The 20,658-nt window shown below is 41.3% G+C and overlaps 1 protein-coding gene across 13 annotated transcripts in view; it reads left to right on the top strand.

The window, feature by feature from the left end:
* Positions 1-20,658, top strand: part of AMOTL1 (angiomotin like 1) — a 136,757-nt gene that overhangs the window by 92,056 nt on the left and 24,043 nt on the right. For 9 of the 13 annotated variants that reach the window (XM_055283313.2, XM_055283310.2, XM_055283315.2 and 6 more), the window contains 2 exons: positions 13,254-13,325; positions 18,008-18,153. In XM_055283313.2, the coding sequence (XP_055139288.1) occupies positions 13,254-13,325; positions 18,008-18,153 (218 nt within the window). The remainder of the gene's footprint in view (positions 1-13,253; positions 13,326-18,007; positions 18,154-20,658) is intronic. The other 4 variants (XM_055283312.2, XM_055283314.2, XM_055283321.2 and 1 more) reach the window with 1 other exon arrangement.

Here is a 20,658-nt window from a genome sequence, read left to right on the forward strand (position 1 = left end):
ATCTCTTCCTATGTGTGCAAGAGATCTCACCTCAGTTTCATTTGAAAGGTGAGTTGTCTTTACTACTTGCATTTAAGATCGTGACACGTTACTTCTGGATGACCGCATGCCTAGGTATAGTTAGTGTCTTTGGCAGGTATGTCAGCAATGCCAGTGTTGTACACGCTGTGGATACTTTGCCTTCTTGCCAAGGGACATAATTTGATCACTTAGTTCAGGTCAAAATGGAAAAGCCAGTCAGTTTCACCTGATGGGCATTGTTCTGGCCTCCCAGCCAGGGCTGGTATGGAATAATGGAGTAATAGGGTTTAGTGCTGTGTGAACTCAGAAATGTTCTTTAGAAAGACTTTAACCTTCTGGCTCAAAGCTGAAACATCAGTTATCAAGCAAAGAAGCCCTTCTAGCTTGACAGGGAATTATTTGTTCTGTGCAAATATGCTCCACTTGCGTTCTGAAGGCAAACACAAGAGACCACAGGCATTTTTCAACTGCTTAAAGGATCTCAGTGTCGATATGTAATGTAATTGAATCTAGGCAGAGCATTTGAAGCAGGTTTGGTAATGGTGATACCTAACCAATTTTCTCACACCTAATCTTTGCAGGACACTTTGTGCCTTCACAGCTTTATAATTATTTACATTAGTTTTTCCTCTCCTAGTGTGGCCAAGGGATGGACTCAAGATGTTATTTCAAATTTATAGTTAGTTTGTTTTCTTAGTGAGTTGTAAGAATTCTTTTATTAAGTAAATTAGCATTTCCCCCACATATATATGTCACAGATATTTTCTCCAGTTGTTTTTAATCTTTGTTCTTTATCTTATAGAAGACATTTTTAAGTGACCATATTTATGCCTTCTAGGTTTTCTGTCCTGCTTAGAAATACTTTTTACCCTCCTAGGTTATAATAATATTCACCAATATTTTCTTCAAATTATGAGTATGATTTCATTGTTTCCAAGGCACATATTTAGGCAGCTAACTTGGGAGGCAGAGCAGAGGAGAAATTCATGAGGGACTATCCTAGAGGCAAGGAGACTAGTTAGCAGGTATTTCAGTACAGTATCTGGGGAGGAGATGGAGAGGTCATGAACTAGGCCAGTGGAAATAGCAAGGAGAGTAGGGGACAGATAAACAAATGACAGGTTAGTAGGACTTGGTTGACCAATTGAATAATGGCAGTGAGAGAAAGGGATGTGACTGGAGTAGCTGGACGGATGATCACCCTTTACCAATAAAATGCAGGAGGAGGAGGTTGGGATTAGATAATGACTTAAGGTTTGAACATGTTTGTCATCTCACCTTGCAACCCACAGCTCAATGAGCAGGTATAACAATAGGTGCAAAGATACTCAGAAGGTTGGATGGTGCTCTCTGTCAGGCTTTCATTTTAGCATGTGGGTACAGAATGGCAGGCATGAATTACTGCCTCTCTTCCTAGTTATTAATGTGTTCCATTATCTGTATATTTTTTCAGAAACCCTATTGTTAGAGTAAATTTCAAACACCTAGTGATTATAATTATAAATATTGCCCACTTAAGGGAAGCCATCCTTTTCAAGTGAGGTTTTTTTGGGATTCTAGCACTTGGTTAAAAGAAAGGCAAGACTGCAATAAAAATTATGTCTCGGGCGGGGCGCAGTGGCTCACGCCTGTAATCCCAGCACTTTGGGAGGCCGAGGCAGGCGGATCATGAGGTCAGGAGATCGAGACCATCCTGAATAACATGGTGAAACCCTGTCTCTACTAAAAATACAAAAAATTAGCTGGGCGTGGTGGCGGGCGCCTGTAGTCCCAGCTACTCGGGGTGGGGCGCTGAGGCAGAAGAATGGCGTGAACCTGGGAGGCGGGGCTTGCAGTGAGCTGAGATCGCGCCACTGCACTCCAGTCTGGGTGACAGAGCAAGACTCCGTCTCAAAAAAAAAAGTTATATCTTGGGGTAATACATACCAAGAAGCCCACGTTAGGTTGTGAAGCTTCTGCCAGCCACCTTGGCAATGGGAGAGTCAGAGGGAAGGGGGAAGTAGAGAATAACAGGCTCAGCTTTTTTGCTAGGTGTTCGCACGGAAACTAGCCATCCAAGTCTACGAACACCCAAACAACCCTTGCAGTTCAAGCAGCAGTTGGGACTTGAAAGATCTCGCTCCTTCCTGGCCAGATTTAAACATTTCCCTCTGCTCAGGGTAGTTTTCTTCTAAAAACTGAACTCTGCTCTTCAGTTAGAGTTTTATGAAGGCCTTGGTGGACTGCCTGGGTAATTACTACTTAATTCTAAAGACTGAAGTGGACATGAAACAGGCTCATTGTACTCCTCCTGGTCATGAGATTTGTCTATACAAAAAATCTTGAAGAATTAAGTGCTTAGGAGCTTGATGCCCTTGAGGTATTTTTTTCCCCTGTCACCTCATGGTATTGTAACATTCTCTTTGGAGGAATTCAGCTTTTTGTTTGTCTGTGAATTTTCTGGTCTTGCTTGTTTGTTTTTCCAAATGTTTTTATAGCTTATAGGATGGTGATGTCAAAGCCAAATTGCTCCTGAAAACCAGGGCCTCTAGCCAACTCCTGATTGGTCTGGCTGTGAGAAACTCGGGCTTCTTTGTCCCTCAACTTAACTAAGGTTCTCATTTTTCCCATTTGTTTGTCACATACACACATGCATACCAGAGGCAGGTTACTGTCTGCTAAAGGCAGAACCCCTGGAAATACCTCTTACCATTCTTAGCTGTGTCTTCTCATCACGGAAACTTTTTAAAACTGTTTATTTCAAAAATGGATAGCGCTGCAGAATTCCCATCAGCTCTAGGCCAGAAAGCCAAAAATAAAATATTAGATGTGAAGAAACTGAACTGGTAGAAATGAAATTTCATTTTATTGGGGTTTTTAAATAGATATGTTGGAGCTTTGTTGTATTCTTGAATTGAGTGGGACCTGATCGGCTCTGGCATGTTTGTGTTATTCTGGGATAAACCCAAGTCATGTTTAAAGGTTGCACAAAAGCCTATCTCCACCGCTTTGGTATTTGCTGGACACTGCAGGTTCAACATATCTGGTTAAACTCAAGTTTGTGTTAAGATTCTGGCTGTTAAATGATGTGCCTCTCTAAAAACAGAAGATTTCTTGGACATTCAATGATTTGTTTAAAACAACATATTGATGAGTCATGGGTGTAAATGAGTCAGAACTATATGCATTTGATTTCCCTTAAAATTCTTGCGGGTCTAAAAATTAACGGAAAAAAATGTGTTGGACCATATTGTTTTAAAAATAATAATTTGCTGTTTTCAATGTAGCTGGCTGGCAATCATCATCTTACCCTTGAATCTTATTTTAGTTGTTTTTGTTTTCTGTCTCTTATAGTTAGGTTCTAGAGACTAAAATCATTTCCTAAAAGAAAATCCCTCCTGGTTTTTGTGTTTCTATAAGGTCTTTTGTGAACCACACATCAGAAATTAAGATGACATAAACATTTATTCTGTTGACCCACATAGAGCATAAGGAGATTATTTTGAATTATTAGGTTTCATTACATCAGATGCTGTGGGTTTCTATCAAGCAACATTAGGAAGGAAGGCTAGATGTTGTCACATGTGAACACACTGATTTACCGCCTCTCATGGGCCAACCAGCACTAGTGCTTGCAGCTGCTCCTGACTCTGGGTTCCTTGGGGTGAAGCTCCTGTTACAGCATTTATTCTGCATCCTGTAAGGTCATGATTTATTTGGGTGACACCCCACTAAGTGGGAGAACTATAGACGTTCTTCACCAGTATTCATCCCCTACCAAAACCCCTTGCATCTTCATGTACCTGGCATTCAATAAATGTTTATTGAGAGAATGAATAAAAGTGGAAAGTCCTGGTGACAATAGGCTTGAAATTATCTTTATGCAGCATCAGTGTCAAAATATTCTTTTAAACTCAATGTTCCAGTCATGTTGAGAGAAGCTCTAGGTAATCCTATGTTATTTCAAGACATTAGGGCAAAATTATTAAACTACTATCAGAATAAAAGCAATTTAAAAATAGCTGAATTTCTTTTTTTGCATTCTTTCTTCCTTCCTTTTTTTTTTTTTTTTTTTTAGAATAGAAGAATATCCAGATAATAGGAGTCTTTCATTATTAAGAACAATAGTATTTCTCAAGAAAGGTGATGTTAGTATAGTCCATTTTTGGCTCCTTTAACTCCTTCCCATTTACCCTGCTGTGGATATGTTGGAGGTGAGAATTGGCCTGGTGTATAAAGGTTTTGGTAACAACTGGCCAGGTGCTCACACCAACCAATCCATAGGCCATGCTGGACACTGCAGATCTGCACCATGAGCAAAGAGGAAGGATTGTCGAAGAAGCCTGCCAGGGTGACATTATTTTGATCAAGAAAATTGTCTTAACTGATTCTCCTGAAAATGACCCTTACATGTAGTAGGACTATGCAGTTCTAAAAATCAAAGTTTTGTGGGTCCAGGCTCCAGCAAATTGTCTTGGATCAGCTGCCACATCTCCTGAGTCCTGGTGTCTTACTAACAGGCTCAGAGACCTGAAGTTAGATGCTTAATCTACCTGCAGCTCTATTTCCTTTAAAGTAATAGAAGAATGAATCTCCCAATTTAGCCGCCAGAGCTCTGAGGGCTAACCAGTGATAGGAAACGTGAAGCAGAGTCTATAAAATACATGTATTCTGCAACACTTCTCCCTGCCTTCTTGCATCTATTTTGGCATGCACCTTCTCCAGAAGGACCTGCCAACTTTCAGGGTAGGAGAGTGGGCCGTGTTCCCAAAGAATGCCTGCGTGGTTTACTGAGCCTCACTGACTTTGGAAAGCAAAGCATGTGAGTGCTTAAGCCCACTTGATCAACCTTGACAGGCAGCACTGAGAAACTTCAGACCTACATGACAACCAGAAGTGCGCACAGCCTGCAGGGCATCTGTTTATGTTCAATCAAATCTCCTCCCCAAGTGTGAAAATTAATGTTACTCAATTTAGGCTCAAATTAGGCTTTGACTTGCCATGCTTAAAGAATGGAGCTGATTGAAGAAGTGCCTCTTGGTCATGTGTTGATGTCTGGCCTTTAGCAACTAAACATGGGTTATGATTTTCACGTTGTTGGTTTTAAAATTATTTATTTGCTTGGCTTTCCTGTTATATATAAGGCTGAAAAATCAAGCATCTTGAACTTTTTAACATTCTTTGCACTACATAGCCAGATAGATGGATGGAGTAAGCACAAACTGGAAAACATACTGAAATCCATTTGCATTTCTTCTGGCATCAGGGAACCCTTGCTTTCCCTAATAATTCAGAACCAGGAAATCCACGTTCAGGCCTGAGCTTAAATTAAATGGCAGTTGCTTAGGGAGGAGTTCCTGAGATATGGTTAGATCTTCCTTTTATATACTCTCCCAGCACTGTGTACTTTTTTCCACTGTAAACACTCATCACAACGGTAAATAAGTAATTGTTTGGATAATCCTTTTCTATCTTCCCCCACTAAACTGTACACACCATAAGGGGAGGGGCCCTGTCTGTCATCTTCACATTGGAGTCCCAACTTATTGTATGTTCAGAACCTGGCATAGTGCCGGGCACTTAGAGGCATTTATTAAATATTTGCTGGACATTGAATGAAATGATCATTATCATTTATTCAAGCAAACAGTCATATAGGCTATCTACTATCAACTCACTGTGTTTTAGGCCACAAGTCAGCAAACTGTTTCTGTTAAGGGCCAGCTGGTAAATATTTCAGGCTTTGAGAGCCACAGCTACTCAACTCTGTCCCTGTATCCCCAGAGCCACCATACATGATCCATAAACAAATGGGTGTAGCCGTGTTCTAATAAAAACCTTATTTACCAAAACAGGCTGTGGTCTGGGTTTGGCCTGCCGGTCATACTTTGCTGACCTCAGTTCCAGGAACCTAGTCATGGAAAAGGAAGAAGAAAGAACCCTAACAAAAGGAGAAAATATTGAAGGAAGATGCAAAATAAAGAACTTCAAACGTATTCCCTAGATCTTACTTCGTAAATTGCCTTAATGTATAAATCAAGATATAATTTTTATTTTCTCTCTTAATCCCACATCAGGGGAACATAATTATTATCATTTTAGAAAAACAGAGAAAACTGAGACACAGAAATGCAGTCAAAAATTTTAGTTTCCCAGTGAGGATTCAAAATTATCTAATGATGGAGAAAGGTCTGAGCAGGACTAGCCCTGTGGTTATCCATGATAGTTAATTGGCTGGATAGCGAAGTCTTAGGGGTGCCTCTCCCAGTGGTGCCATAAATTCTCACCGTAAGGATCCTACTGTGAAATGAGGTCTGCAGATCTGGATATCAGATTTGGAGAGTACCTTAAAGGTTACAAGTATGGTTACCAGCAGTGCATGTGTCTTCAGAACCAGAGCCCAGTAACCAGCCATCTGATGGCCGCCACAAGTGTCAGTGTTTTTGGAGGCTGTGGAGCTGCTGGTTACAAGTGTATCCTCAGATGGAGTTGCAGGTTTGCTCCCCAGTTTCCATCCTTCAGGTCCCGCCTGGTTCAGGCCAGACCGGCTGTGGTCATTTAACAACGGTAACAGCTGCCAACACTAATTGAACACTGATTGAGCACTTACTGTGAGCCAAGCACTCTGCTAGCCCTCACAGGTACATTGTCTCTTTTACTGTTCCAAACAAACCTTTGAGGTAAATATTGCAGGTATTTTACAGATGGAGAAATTGAGGCACAGGAAGATTAAGTAACTTGTCCATGGTCATACAGGCTGATAACTGAAGCAGACAGATTTTGAACCTAGGTCATTCGATTCTGGAGCCCAAACTTATACTGAACTGCCATGGGGAAGCCACCTCCTACAGACCAGGTGAGTGGAGAGATGTTAGAATGTGAGAGGTGGCAATGTTGAACTCCCGGTGATTTTAGAGCTCATTAGTGTAGGGTCCACATTTTACAAAGAAGAAACTGCAACCGGAGTGATCAAGTGTTTAATGGCTAAACCACAACTAGAATTAGGACCTCCCTTTTCTTATTTTTTGCTTCCCCTTTTCCAAAAGGTCAATTCTGTTGGCTCTGGGATTGACTGAGGATTTCATGTTTTTACACTGCGAAGGATCTTGGATGGTAAATGAACAAATTTTTATACTAGAAAATTTTTATACTAGAAGTCTTAATTGGTTGCAAATTATTTAGCCCAGTGCTGTGACTTAATACTAATGTATTCAGATCTTCTCAAGTGAGTTCCAACTACTGGAATTAACATTCTGTGCCTTTGGCTTTTACATCTATCTTTGAACTAGAGCCAATTATAATAAAAGGCCTTGTTGGATAATCCAGTATATCCTCTTCAGATACCGCCTGCCCCAAATTTATTTTCTTGAGATCAGAATAGAGCTTAGAGAAAGAAAGAAAGAAAGAAAGAAAGAAAGAAAGAAAGAAAGAAAGAAAGAAAGAGGAAAGAAAGAAAACTTTCAAAATGTTTGTGAAATCAAACTTTACTCTCTGGATGAGAAAAATTAAAAAATAAGCAGAATACAACGAGTAACTCCATGGTGTGGTTTCTTACAATTAGTTTTCAAAACTATTTTTAGTTCATGAATTATAGTGAGAGCCTACAGCTGTATCTTAATGGATTCAGAGAACTTTTGAGGGGACAAAGTGTTTGTTTTAAGTCCAGAAAATTTGGTCGTAGACCATTAAAAATAAGCTTGCATCTGTTACTAATTTTCTTTTTGCTTACAAAGACTGGTTTGGTAGAAAGAAGGGGGAAAAAAGGAATCTATTCAAAGCAAGTTGCAAAAATGACAGTGGGAGGGGTTACAGAAGTTAAAAGAAGGGAGAGAATATAATTGTAGACAACCCATTTCTTTATCCCTGATCAGTCCTAGCATAAACAACTTTTTCCGCCGGATGTAATGATTTCCCTAGCATAACTTCTATCTTTGGGGCAAGGTTTGGTTAAGCCATATCTGCCATTCAGAGGGGCCACTTAAAACACACACACACACATATTGTAATAATGCCCTAATTAATGCCTTAGTTAAAACAAATATAAGTATATACATGTTATATTCATATTATATATACCTATGTTTGTTTTATACCTATATTGATTTCAATTAAGACATTATTTACATCCAATAAAATTTACACACTTAAATGTCCTATTTCCTGAAATGTAGCAATGAGCACAATCAAGGTACAGAACTTATATAGCTAGTTTGGCTCCTCCTCACCTCTGTAAGTGAGCTGCTACTCCCCATCAGAAACTGTCTGCTTCTGTTCACACTTTAACACCTTCAGATCATTATTCTTTGTATTATGGCCAGGTTTTATGGTTGTTCTCTGCACAGGAGCCAAATCGTCCAGGAGGGTCTTACTTTGTCATCTGCAACTAGAAATGTCAGTTTTTTATATTAAGAAAAGAGAAGGCAAGACCAGGCACTGTGGCTCACACCTGTAATCCCAGCACTTTGGGAGGCTGAGGCGGGCTGATTACTTGAGGTCAGGAATTCAAGACCAGCCTGGCCAACACCAGGAAACCCCATCTCTACTAAAAATACAAAAATTAGCTGGGTGTGGTGGCACGCACCTGTAATCCCAGCTATTCTGGAGGCTGGGGCAGGAGAATCGCTTGAGCCCAGAAAGCAGAGCTTGCAGTGAGCCGAGATGGCACCACTGCACTCCAGCCTGGGCCACAGAGCCAGACTCTGTCTCAAAAAAAGAAAGAAAGAAAAAAGAAGACAAAAAAGCACTTTTCTTCAGTGGTGGTTACAAAAAGTTTAAGTCTTCAGGTTTGATTTAAAATGGAATCACTAGTGTGTATATAGTCAAAACCAAGAGCCCTGTGCATCCTATATTTATGTGACATTATTAATTCATTGTCTAGTTTATTATGCTGTCAGCAGTGATGTCTAAGTAGCAGTACATTTTTATTTCAAGTAAAACAAAATAAAGTGAAAGGTTGAACAGTACATTTGGAAGCTGAGCTGGATGAATGGGTGTCTCCTCAGTCAAGCAATTTTGTAAAGTGCATATGTAATAAACTTGGGTGGGTAAAAAAACCAATGAATTATACCTAAATGTGTAAGCACAATTTCCAGAAGTAAAATGCAATGTGAAGAATAACTAGATCAGAGAAAACTGTATTTAAGAGAACTTTTACAGGTAGAGAGTCAAATAAATATTATACCAAATCCTACCTGAGATATTTTACTTTTGGTGCTTTAAACTCACTGTGGGTTCTGGATAAGAGCAATAGATAAATTATATAAAATAACAAAAATATTATAACTATGTTAAGACAAAAATGTGTTGTTTTCTTATATTAGACCAATAGAAGATTTTGTGGTTAGGCTTTGTTGCTTTTCAGTAACAAGTATTTGAAAACTGTTTTAAAGACTCAGTTAGAATTTGATTATATACCAATAGCATCCTCTTATTCAATAAGCTGTTGCCTAAACTTAATTTCTTCACATATAAGACATGTCAGTTATCTTAGATCTTTAGAGTCCTACGAAGATAGAAGGGTTTCGACGCACTGTGAAGAGAGCTTAGTCACTATGAAGAGGTCCAGTAGGAAAAATGAGACAGACACACATCAGCCACTGGACCTGGAGTGCAAGGCAGAATGTGGCAAGGACCTGTTAGAGAACCACACTCAAAAGAACCCCCACGTCAAAAAAAAAGTGGGTTCGGGGAGAAGCCTGTAGCCTTTAGGGTGGGCCTTGAAAAGTAATTAACAGTTTAGAAGAATTTTGCTGCACAGCACTGTGTCAACAGGGACACTCCTATTCTTTTACATTTAGGCAACAGAGTTTGAATAAATCCATTGCACTTTAGGCTTTACCTCATTTTCCCACATTATCCATCTCTCCAGAAGATTTCGTCTCCACATTTTAACAGCAGCCATTTCCACAGATCTTTGTCTCTTTTGTAATGACTAAACTAGTAGCTTTCAAACTCAGAACTCTTGTTCAGATAGTGTGGAAGCGTAATACATAAAATGAAGGACAGCTGAAGAAATTTCTGGCTGAGATGGGTTCATCTTCAGAACTCCTCTCCTTCCCACTTCCCAACATCCCTTCTCTCCCTTCCCTCTCTTCCCTGTCTCTCTCCCAGAGCTCTGCAGAACAGTTTGGTTTGAATTCCCCTTCTTAATTTTCCTTATTACAGAACTCATTTAAAAACACTCCACTCTCTCCGCTATTTAAAACCAGCCCTCGCTGGAGTGTTCCTGTTTGTGAATAGACCCACCTTAACCACCCACTTGCAGCCTATGTATCCAGCCGCCTGGCAGAACCCTGGTAATCTGCACCAGAGCTCAGGGACAGCAGAAAGCTGAAGACCCTTTCCCCAAATAACAAGCCTCCTTACCCAAGAAACCATCAGCAAATTTTAAAAAGACAACAAAAAATCAAACCAGCATCTTCTAAGGTCAGCGTTGTATCATATTACTTTTCTGTTTGTGAATTAATGTGTGGCTTTAAAAAGTAGATCATATTTCCTGTTGTTTTGCATCAAGCCTCATGTGAATAGATCACTCGTATGTGTTGTAAACAGTGCTCTTTTTGGATTCTATTTTTTTGAGTCTTTTTTCTAGGTTCATCAGTTTGACTCAAACTGTGGTGAGGATGTGGGGGCAGATGTTAAGAAGGGGCCCCTGAGTGTGGAATATCTTTGAGGCAGAAAGAACCTAAATAGTTTTGTAGACAGTAAAGTAAATGAAATATCTTCCTATTGTCTTTCCACTCCCACAACCTCAGAAAAAAAGAAATTACCTTTGGTATCAACAAGGACTTTCTAGTAAATCTGACCCTTCAATTACCCTATAAATTGTAGCTGTCCCTTGGAATAGAATCCTCTCCAACATCTGTTTAGTATTATCAGATATGGTGCCAGCGATCTTGGAGCTGAGGGATCATTCAGGAAGAAGAAATGGAGGAGAAACTAGGGAGGGATATTGTGGCAGATAATTATTTGGACATCTTTTCATAAGAGGAGTTCATTTCAGCAGCATTGTGGAGAAGTTTCTAGTTAACAGAATTGATGCCATTGGTGTTGATCAGCACCGGACTAGCTGGGCAGATAGCATAAAAGTTGTCTATTTCATAGAGCATTCCAGGTTAGGAGGCACTGGCCTCTTCACACAGAGGTTCATTCTCTGAGTGAACCTCCAGTGCTGGACTTGGGGCTCTAGCATGGTACATAGGGGCCTGGACACTGCTGTACATGGCTCCCCTCAGTCTCCCTACTCAGCCTCTTCTTTGTCTGTGGCCTCTTCTCTGGTAATGCCCTTTAAGCTGTCTTCACTCAGAGAGTCCCAGAGACTGTACCTCTAAAATCAGTCATTAGCATTTCCGAGGTTCATTGTTGTGCCTGCCTCCTCCTCCTTTAACTCTGCCACCACCACCCCCTTTTCCCACATCCAAGAACCTTCCTTGAGAAGTGCCAGAGAGATACCTGACTCTCCAGAAGCAGGTGCCAAAATGGGCTAGTTATGTATCACTATGGGAGCATTTGGAATTTGGAGCTTGAACAGAATTAGCTTGGCCTATTTTTATGCCTTCATAAAAGGCATTAAAGACTCAGTTAGAATTTGATTATATACCAATAGCATCCTCTTATTCAATAAGCTGTTGCCTAAACTTAATTTCTTCACATATAAGACACGTCAGTTATCTTAGATCTTTAGAGTCCTACGAAGATAGAAGGGTTTTGACGCACTGTGAAGAGAGCTTAGTCACTATGAAGAGGTCCAGTAGGAAAAATGAGACAGACACACATCAGCCACTGGACCTGGAGTGCAAGGCAGAATGTGGCAAGGACCTGTTAGAGAACCACACTCAAAAGAACCCCCACGACAAAAAAAAAGTGGGTTCAGGGAGAAGCCTGTAGCCTTTAGGGTGGGCCTTGAAAAGTAATTAACAGTTTAGAAGAATTTTGCTGCACAGCACTGTGTCAACAGGGACACTCCTATTCTCTCTCTCTCTCTCTTTCTCTCTTTCTTCTCTCTCTCTCTCTGAGAGACCTAAACCCCCCAAATCCAGTTGGTTAAGGATCAAACCTTGATTCCAGCTGAAAAAGGAAAAGAATACTGTCTTAGTTCATCTTCTGCTGCTGTAACAGAATACCACAGACTGGGTAATTTACAAATAATAGAAGTTTATTTGGTCCATAGTTCGGGAGGCTGGGAAGTCCAAGAGCATGGTGCTGGCACCTGGTGAGGGCCTTGTGCTCTGTTATTGCATGGCCAAAGGGCAGAAGGCAGAAATGATCCCATGAGACAGAATCAAGCAGTACTCATTTTTTAAATCAGCAGCCTATTCCCACAATAACCAACCTACTCATACAGTAATGGTATTAATTCATTCATGAGGGCTGAACCCTCATGGCCTAATCACCTCTAAAAGGCCCCACCTCTTGATACTGTTACAATGAGCATTAAGTTTCTAACACATGAAATTTGGGAGACCATATTCAAACCATAGCAAACACCTATGTTTTACCTACCAAGCACTCCAGTGACTTAGACACTCCTTGATCAAGCAGGCAGTAGCTAGGCTCCTCTCTCTCTTCAGCTACATGGGGTAGGGAAAAACTTCTCAAAAATCCATTATATCAGAAAGCCCTAGAAATGAATTCCTACGTAGGAAGTGCTGGCTTACAGGTTTGCTGTCCTCAGAAGCCCCAGCCATGAGTGGGAGCGCTGAATATGAAGCTGTAGCACAGCACATAGAGCCCTGACCTTATACCCATATCCACCCTCAGTGTTTCTTAACTGAAGTAGCTAACACGGTAGAACAGGGTCTTATGTCCCATGGATCAGCTGGCAGTTAGGCTTAGTGCTCAGATAGTAATCACAGAAACAGTTTCAGCAGGGTGTCCACTTGGAACCTTACCCAGAACTGACAAAGGAGAAGGTTAAGACAGAAAGGGGACATCTTTGAATTATTGGGCCTATTTCTACTTTCCATCACTTGTGTTCTTTCCTCAAGCGAGGGAGACTAACATATGGGTTGAGACACAAATGGGACCACCATTCGACATTGTACATGTGTCATAGCTTGTTTTGCTTCAGTTTTCTATTTGTCAAATGGGGCTTATGTGAGGATTATATGTTGTAAAGCTCTTGGAACAGTAGCTGGGACATGGTAAGTCCCCAGGAATATATGTTAGTTCTTGTTATTTATCAAGTATTAGTATTATGTGCCAAGTCCTGTGGTAGGCATTTTACTGATACTCATTTTAATCCTCACCTGCAGTTCTGCAAAATAGATCTTGTGACTTTCATTTGAGGAGATGGAGTCTCAGAGAGGTAAAGTCATGTGTCCAAGGTGAGCTGCTATGTGAAGGTGCCAAAATCAAACCAGATCGGCCTGGCCACACAGCCTGTGCCATCATTGTGGTTTCAAGAGTAAACAGTGTATGAGCAGACATCCTTCCATGTAAATGGGACCAGAGCCATCAAGCTAAACAGCTCCCTACGCCACACAGTTCAGGGTAGTTCATATGCACTGAGTAAACAGAGCATTCTGGGCAAGAATTCCCTTGTCAACTTGCCTGTTCTAGGAATTCTCAGTATATATACTGGATATATTCTCTGGATGTATACTGGATATATATACTGGATATACTCTCTATATTTGGTATATATTCTCAGTATATATACCAAAAATTCATCATGAGGCTTGTCTTTCTTGAGATCCATTCTAAGATGCTTAGCTAATAAACTGAAGGACCTTCTTATGAGGTGGTTTCACCATGGGACTGTCCCTTGTTTTCTCCCGAAGGATAACTTCTTTGAGTGAGTCTGATACACTTCATGGTCCCCATGTCTCCAAGAGTTGGGGAGCATAGCTAGCCCACCTTGTAGGCTCACTGCCTTGATACCCCATCTTCCTCACTCCCTGCCCTGAATTAGCTGTCCTTCCTGTGTTCTCATAGCACCCTGTGCATGCATCTGTTAGAGCACCTTGTCACATTCCCTTTGCCCATGTCCTTACATCTTTTCCCACCAGATCAAGTGCAGAATGCTACATCCTACTCACCTCATAGCCCTATAATTTATCATACTTCCTGTAACAACAATAATAGCCAATGTTATCGAAGTTGACATTCATTGGGAACTTACTATATGCCTTTTGAAATAAGTACTATTGTGATGCTTACTTTAAAAGCAAAGAAGCTGAAGCACAGAGAGGTTTGTTTACTACCTGAGTTACAGAACCATAAGTGGAAGAGCTGGGTATGAACCCAGGCAGTACTCTGATGCCTCTGTGTAGTAGATGCTTCATTAGTTAATATTTGTAAATGGATACACATGTGAATGTAATTGCTATGTTTTCAGAGATATATGACGTGTGACATAACTTAAATCTGTGCAATAATAAGCTATGTTATAATGGGGCTCTTCTATCCCTATGTGTGCTTGGAGAGGAGGGGCAGTACAGGGCTGTGTTTGGGAACACGCATTAGATATAAATGCAACTTCTGTTTCTGCCATTGATAATCATCACTTCTGTGGGCAAGTTTACTTACCCTTTTTTTAGTGGCATTTTCCTCAGCTGGAAAATAAGAATTATGGTGCCTACCTTATACAGTAAACTTAGAATAAAGAGACTACTATAAGTAACCATTCCTGGAACACAATACTTATTCAACAAACATGGGAAGATATTGTTACTACTATTGTCATGAGCATTGTTTTTAAAACTTTATAATTGACAACACTACTTCCTATCAGTGGACAAGGAGTTCTGAACCAGTGTGAGTGATACTAAATGATACTGCTGGAGCTTGAAGTCTAAAGTCACCAAATTCAGGACAGAGATATTTGACCCATGAATTTCAGAGGTCTACAAAACACTCCAGAAACGAATGTAGCTTTTGTCCAATCTCCACATCTTTGTCTGTAGTGTACACTGTGGGGTTTAGGGGGCCAGGGCAGAGGAAGGAACCAGAGGTTTCCATGATCAGTACCAGCCATCTGATGTGTCGCGGCTTTGTAAGTTAGCAGTGGGTTCAAAGATCGAGTGGACAGCTGCATAACAAAGGCTGTTAGGAGATCACGAGGATGCTGAATACCTAATAGCTAACGGGAACTATGATTTATTGTTCAGTGGACACTGAACTTGGCACATAATAGAGACTCACTCATTCATTCAACAGTATTTTTGAGCCAGGTGCTCTTATTGGCCCAGGGAATCAATAATAACCAAACAAAGTCCTTTATACTTTATAAGCATCATCTTCATCAACAGCATCATCATAATAACACTGTGATGTAGATGTTACCATTGCCATTTGATAGATGAGGGAGCTGAGGCACAGAGAGGTTGAATACCTCACCTGAGGCCTCATAATTGTAAAGTAGTGAGCCTAGGAATTGAATCCAGGTCTTTCTCATGCTAAAAATCCTTTCTTTAGCTACAATATGATACTGCTTATCAAGCAAATAGCAAATGCTGAGATCATGTATGTATGTGGTGGGGGGGTGTTGGAGGGGTAGGGTGTTTGTTGACTCAGGACTATCTAAATAGCTATCATTGTGACGTAGCAATCAATAATAGTGATCACTGATTTGCAGAACATGAGAGGCTTTGGTTGTGGCTTCTATTCTTGAGCTCAGACTATCATTTTATTACTTCTGGTCAACATCAGTGTATACTTGGTGGCCCTCAACAAAGAGAAGAACTTTTATGCTTAGGTTGATAACCAGGTAGAAACTCTGAGATCCTGTGGTTCATTTCCAGGATGTCTGCTTGGTAATAATGCCCTCCAGAGCTTGGACAAGGCCAGCAGGCACTATGCCATTGAGGTGTTGTCCAAACCTAGGGTTAGGTGGTCAAATATCAGTGACTTTGCACAGAAAGAGTGAGGTGCTTTGGTCCCTTCAGGGCTGTGGATGGGGGCGGGAAGCGCTAGTGGGCTGCTACCGACCCCTTTGTTTAGGTCTCTCACATGCCTGTTGTTGTTGAGGTCTCACATGCCCATGGATTGGGAAGGAAGTTTCAGAGGCACCATTTCAAATGCTGCAGAAAGGAAGAAGGGGCAGTGCAGTGGGTCACTGCAGTGGGGCATAAAGAGCCCAGAAGTAGTGCTCTGCTCTGAGTCAGGATCTTGGTGGCCTCACCTTGTTTTCAGGGGATGCCATTGTTTCTAGGAAGCACAGCCGCCACTTAGCTTTACAAGTCAGCTCCTTCAGTCTGTCGATTCAGAAGCTATTCCATTGCCCTCTGATCCTGTCGACATAATTTGACAATGCAAAGGTTGTGCAGTCAAGAAGGAAGGACATTGTACTGGGACATCAGGAAAACCAAATTCTGGCCCTGGCGCTGTCCCCACTAGCTGGGAGACCCTGGACAAGTGCCTTTGCTCCTCAGGGCTTTCTCTTCTCAGCAATGAAGCAAAAGAGGGAGAACTGGATGTTGATGTTTCCCATGATCCTTTCTGGCTCTAAAGTTGTGAGTTTATTTGATATTTGCAGCCTTACAGTGTCATTTTAATTTGCATGTCCTGTATTTAAAACCACATTTTTCTGCCCTGTTAGTGTGCTGCATTCTTTCTATTGCTTCAGAACACATAGTGCTGGTCCTTAATGTCTGGTAACTATTCATTAAATTAACGAATGAGTATAGATGGAAATATGAATGAATGCAAACACTGTTAACCACTGGTTAACCACTGATGTCGCTTCCAGACTTGGGTTCTCTGTGGTTCAGTGTGGGTTGCTAGGAGGATTGAGATAGCCAGTATGGAACACTGAAATGGCGTGGGCACGTAGAAATCCATTTCTAACTACTATTGTTGCTGCTACTATTGTAATTCTATGCCTCATTTTCTATAAATACAGAATAGTATGCGTACGGTTTTGTAACTACCTGTTTTCATTAAGGAGACTTTTTTTCATGTCACTAGTATTCTCTTATTTAATTTTAATGGCTGCATCCTATCAGAGAGTTTCTATAAGTTTACTTGGCCAATCTCTTACGTATTGTTTGTTCAAGTTTTTCCATATTATAAGCAACGTATCTAAATAGTCTTATTTTTTAAAAACAACATATTGCTTTTGCAACATGAAAAGCATTTTCAATAATGGTGGCGGGCGCCTGTAGTCCCAGCTACTCAGAGAGGCTGAGGCAGGAGAATGGCGTGAACCTGGGAGGCGGAGCTTGCAGTGAGCCGAGATTGCGCCACTGCACTCCAGCCTGGGCGACAGAGCGAGACTCCGTCTCAAAAAAAAAATAAATAAATAAATAAAAGAAATGCTCATCCCATGACACTATCGACGCTGCTTGCTTAAGCTAAAACAGTAGAGAAGTCTGTGTAGGACGATGGGTAACTAAGAGCACACCAGCCTTGGCTTCCCACATGCAAAGAGAGGCAGTGATCGCCATCATTACATTATCATTGAATGAGAGAAAAGCAGTTTTCCTAAATCTAAAGCCTTGTCCCTTTCCCTTTTTTAGCAGGAAAAGGAGAAATTGTGGGGCCAGGTCATATGGGAAGAGTTTCTACCCAGAGATTGGAGGCCTGAGCTTGATGCTCCCCTCTGCTGTCTAGCCTCAGGCAAAGAGTTTACCTCTCTGGACCTTGGTTTATTTTTCTATGAATGAGAATATTAATATTATTATTAATATTACCCACCCTTTCATCACAGATTTGGAAAATGGAAGCAGGGAAGGTTGTAAGCATAAAATGTAATAGTAGATACAAGATTAATTTGAAGTATGAAAGTCAATGTTGTAGAGAAGTGAGTTATCGAGAATATGGGGTCACTGGTTCTTTGTGTACGGTTCACAAGTATGGCCTGGAATGTATCTACCGTTGACAGTGGTTTTTGAGAAAACCATTACCTTCCATACCACCACTATTAAAAGGGAGCAGAAACAGCAATTCAGTCCTCCACTATTTGCATGCTTTTTTATTTCTAATCCTTGCCAGATGTAGACTGGCCGTGAGCCCAGAGGGTGAGCAATTTCTGATAGAGGTAGTTTTGTTCTTGTTTCCCTTCTAGACAAAGAATTCTTGAAGGAAAAGGAGAAATTAGAAATGGAGTTAGCAGCAGTGCGGACTGCAAGTGAGGACCATCGGAGACACATCGAGATCCTGGACCAGGCTTTGAGCAATGCCCAGGCCAGGGTCATCAAGCTGGAAGAGGAGGTGAGACCAGGCTGTGGGGATTTGGTGGGGAAGCAGAGCCCAGAGGGCTTCCACTTTCTTTTCCTGACCCAACTACTTTAACCAGAGCCAATTCCAAGGAGTTGAGACAGGGGAGGGATATGGGAAACTTCTCAAGTAAAAGTGAATAAAAACAGAGTCTATGCATTCTAGAGCCAGGCAAAGTATGAAAAGCACACGGGAATCCCATCAGCAAAGCACTCACACTCGGTGTAAAGCCCAGCCTACAGCCCATTGGTTGACATGTGTCCTACTCAGGCATCATGCCTTGCATTTAGTAGTTTCTGATGAAATCAACCCTTCAGCTTAAGTGTTATGAGGTAGCCTTTTCCTTGAAGCCTGACTGAGGAATTAAAATGGCCATTTCCGAGGTCCAAGCTAAGGAATCCAGGCTATAGATGAAGAAGAAGAAAAGGAGCAGAGGCCTAGCCAGGCAGCCAGGGGCCTGCTGCCCCACACCCTCCAGCGCCCTGCGGTGGTGGCAGCAGGTGCTTCTGTGTTACACAGGCTTACCTGAGCAGGATCCGTTCCAGGAAGTAGAAACCCAAAGTCTGTAAGAGTCTTAACTGAGAAAGTCTGCCTGAAGTGCTTAGCTTGTTGCTGGGTACAAAGGAAACAGTATTGTTACTAACCCAACTGTTGTTGAATAAAAAAAACTATCTCTTCAGAAAACCTCCCCGGATGCTAAGTAACAGGGATGTTTCGTCAAATTTCAAACACAAGGATAAAGCAGCTGAAGAGGAAGATGATGGAGTAAACGAGGGTCTTGCCCATTGGAAGCCTTTAAAACCCCATAAGTCTTGCATAGAAACTACCATTTTAATACTAGCATAAGGATCCAGGGCAGCAGCCCCCATGGTATCTTCCATGTTGCCACTAAGGAACATATTAAATATGAAAACACTTGCAACAGAAAGTGACCTCAACCCCTTAAAGACAGGAGATCTGTTATGCTTAAGGGAGGCTGGAGCTTCTCATTATTGTCATCACTGAAATGACATCTCCATCTCCATGAGTGGAGCTAAGGAAAATCATGGTTTTTAAAATCTTTTAGTTTTAATATTTCTATTAAAGTAAAAATTAGTTGTGAGCTTCTTGAAGACAAGTTATAACAACCAATATGGGTCTTTTTTTAAATCATTATATTTATGTGAAATCTTTGGTTGGTTGAATGTAGCCTCTCCAGAATGTCTCATAGGTCTGCTTCCAGCATCACTCCTTTCTAATTAGAGTTTCCTTTAAGGGTCTTTTTTTTTTTTTTTTTTTTTTTTTTTTTTTTTTTTTTTTTTGAGACGGAGTCTCGCTCTGTCGCCCAGGCTGGAGTGCAGTGGCGCCCTCTCGGCTCACTGCAAGCTCCGCCTCCCGGGTTCACGCCATTCTCCTGCCTCAGCCTCTCCGAGTAGCTGGGACTACAGGCGCCCGCCACTACGCCCGGCTAATTTTTTTGTATTTTTAGTAGAGACGGGGTTTCACCGTGGTCTCGATCTCCTGACCTCGTGATCCGCCCGCCTCGGCCTCCCAAAGTGCTGGGATTACAAGCGTGAGCCACCGCGCCCGGCCTCCTTTAAGGGTCTTAATTCAGTTCAGATACTGACAGCCTACTGTAATTTACCATGATGGGTAAGAGTGAACTCTAGAGCAGACAGCTGTAAATGAGAATCCTGGTTCTATGGCCTGTCAGCTGTGTGACCTTAAGCAAGTCATATAACCTTGAAGACTTTTCTCATCTCTAATGGCAATAATAAAGGACTTTACCTCCTCTTCCTATTGTTATTTGGAGGATGAAATGAGATACTACATATAAAGCACAATGCTTGGCATGGTAGTGTTCCGACAATGTTGGCAGATGTAATTACTGTTATTAATCATCCTAATCAGGATATATGCTTTGCCAGAATTAAGGTTGATACAAAGGTAAAGGAGACAGATTCCTGCCTTCAAGTTTTTTGCAATTGCTTCAGGATAATATTTATTCATTTAACAAATACTTATTGGGTGCCTACTAAATGCTGAGCGCTCTTCCAGGCATTGGGTACGCCCTGTTCACTCTGCCCAGTGGAGACCAAAATAGGCGAATCTCTTGGTGCTTATATTCTAGTAGCTACACATTCAGAAAAGTATATACAGTGGAAGATATGGTAAGTGGTGTATGAATCACACACACAAAATATTTTGTCAGATGAGGCTGCAGGAACCTTCACTTGCTAGGTCTTCAGAAGCCAGTGGAATTGAGCAATCAAAATCACAAGGAATGAAAGGGCCAGATGAAAATCGATCCCAAGAACAGGTGTAAAAAAGTCTGTAAAGTTGCTCTCTCCTCCTTGAAAGGTCAAAGCATCTCCATTTTATTCTAGTGGCTTCAGCTAGGACAGGATATAGGTATAACTCACAGCGGTGCTGCCTGCTGAGTCAGAAAGCTCACCTAGCAGCTAAAACACTAGCATGTTCCAACTTGCCAGTGTCATCACTGAACTCAAGATTGAATAC

This window comes from Symphalangus syndactylus, chromosome 6 (genome assembly GCF_028878055.3).
Source record: "Symphalangus syndactylus isolate Jambi chromosome 6, NHGRI_mSymSyn1-v2.1_pri, whole genome shotgun sequence".
Taxonomy (NCBI): domain Eukaryota; kingdom Metazoa; phylum Chordata; class Mammalia; order Primates; family Hylobatidae; genus Symphalangus; species Symphalangus syndactylus.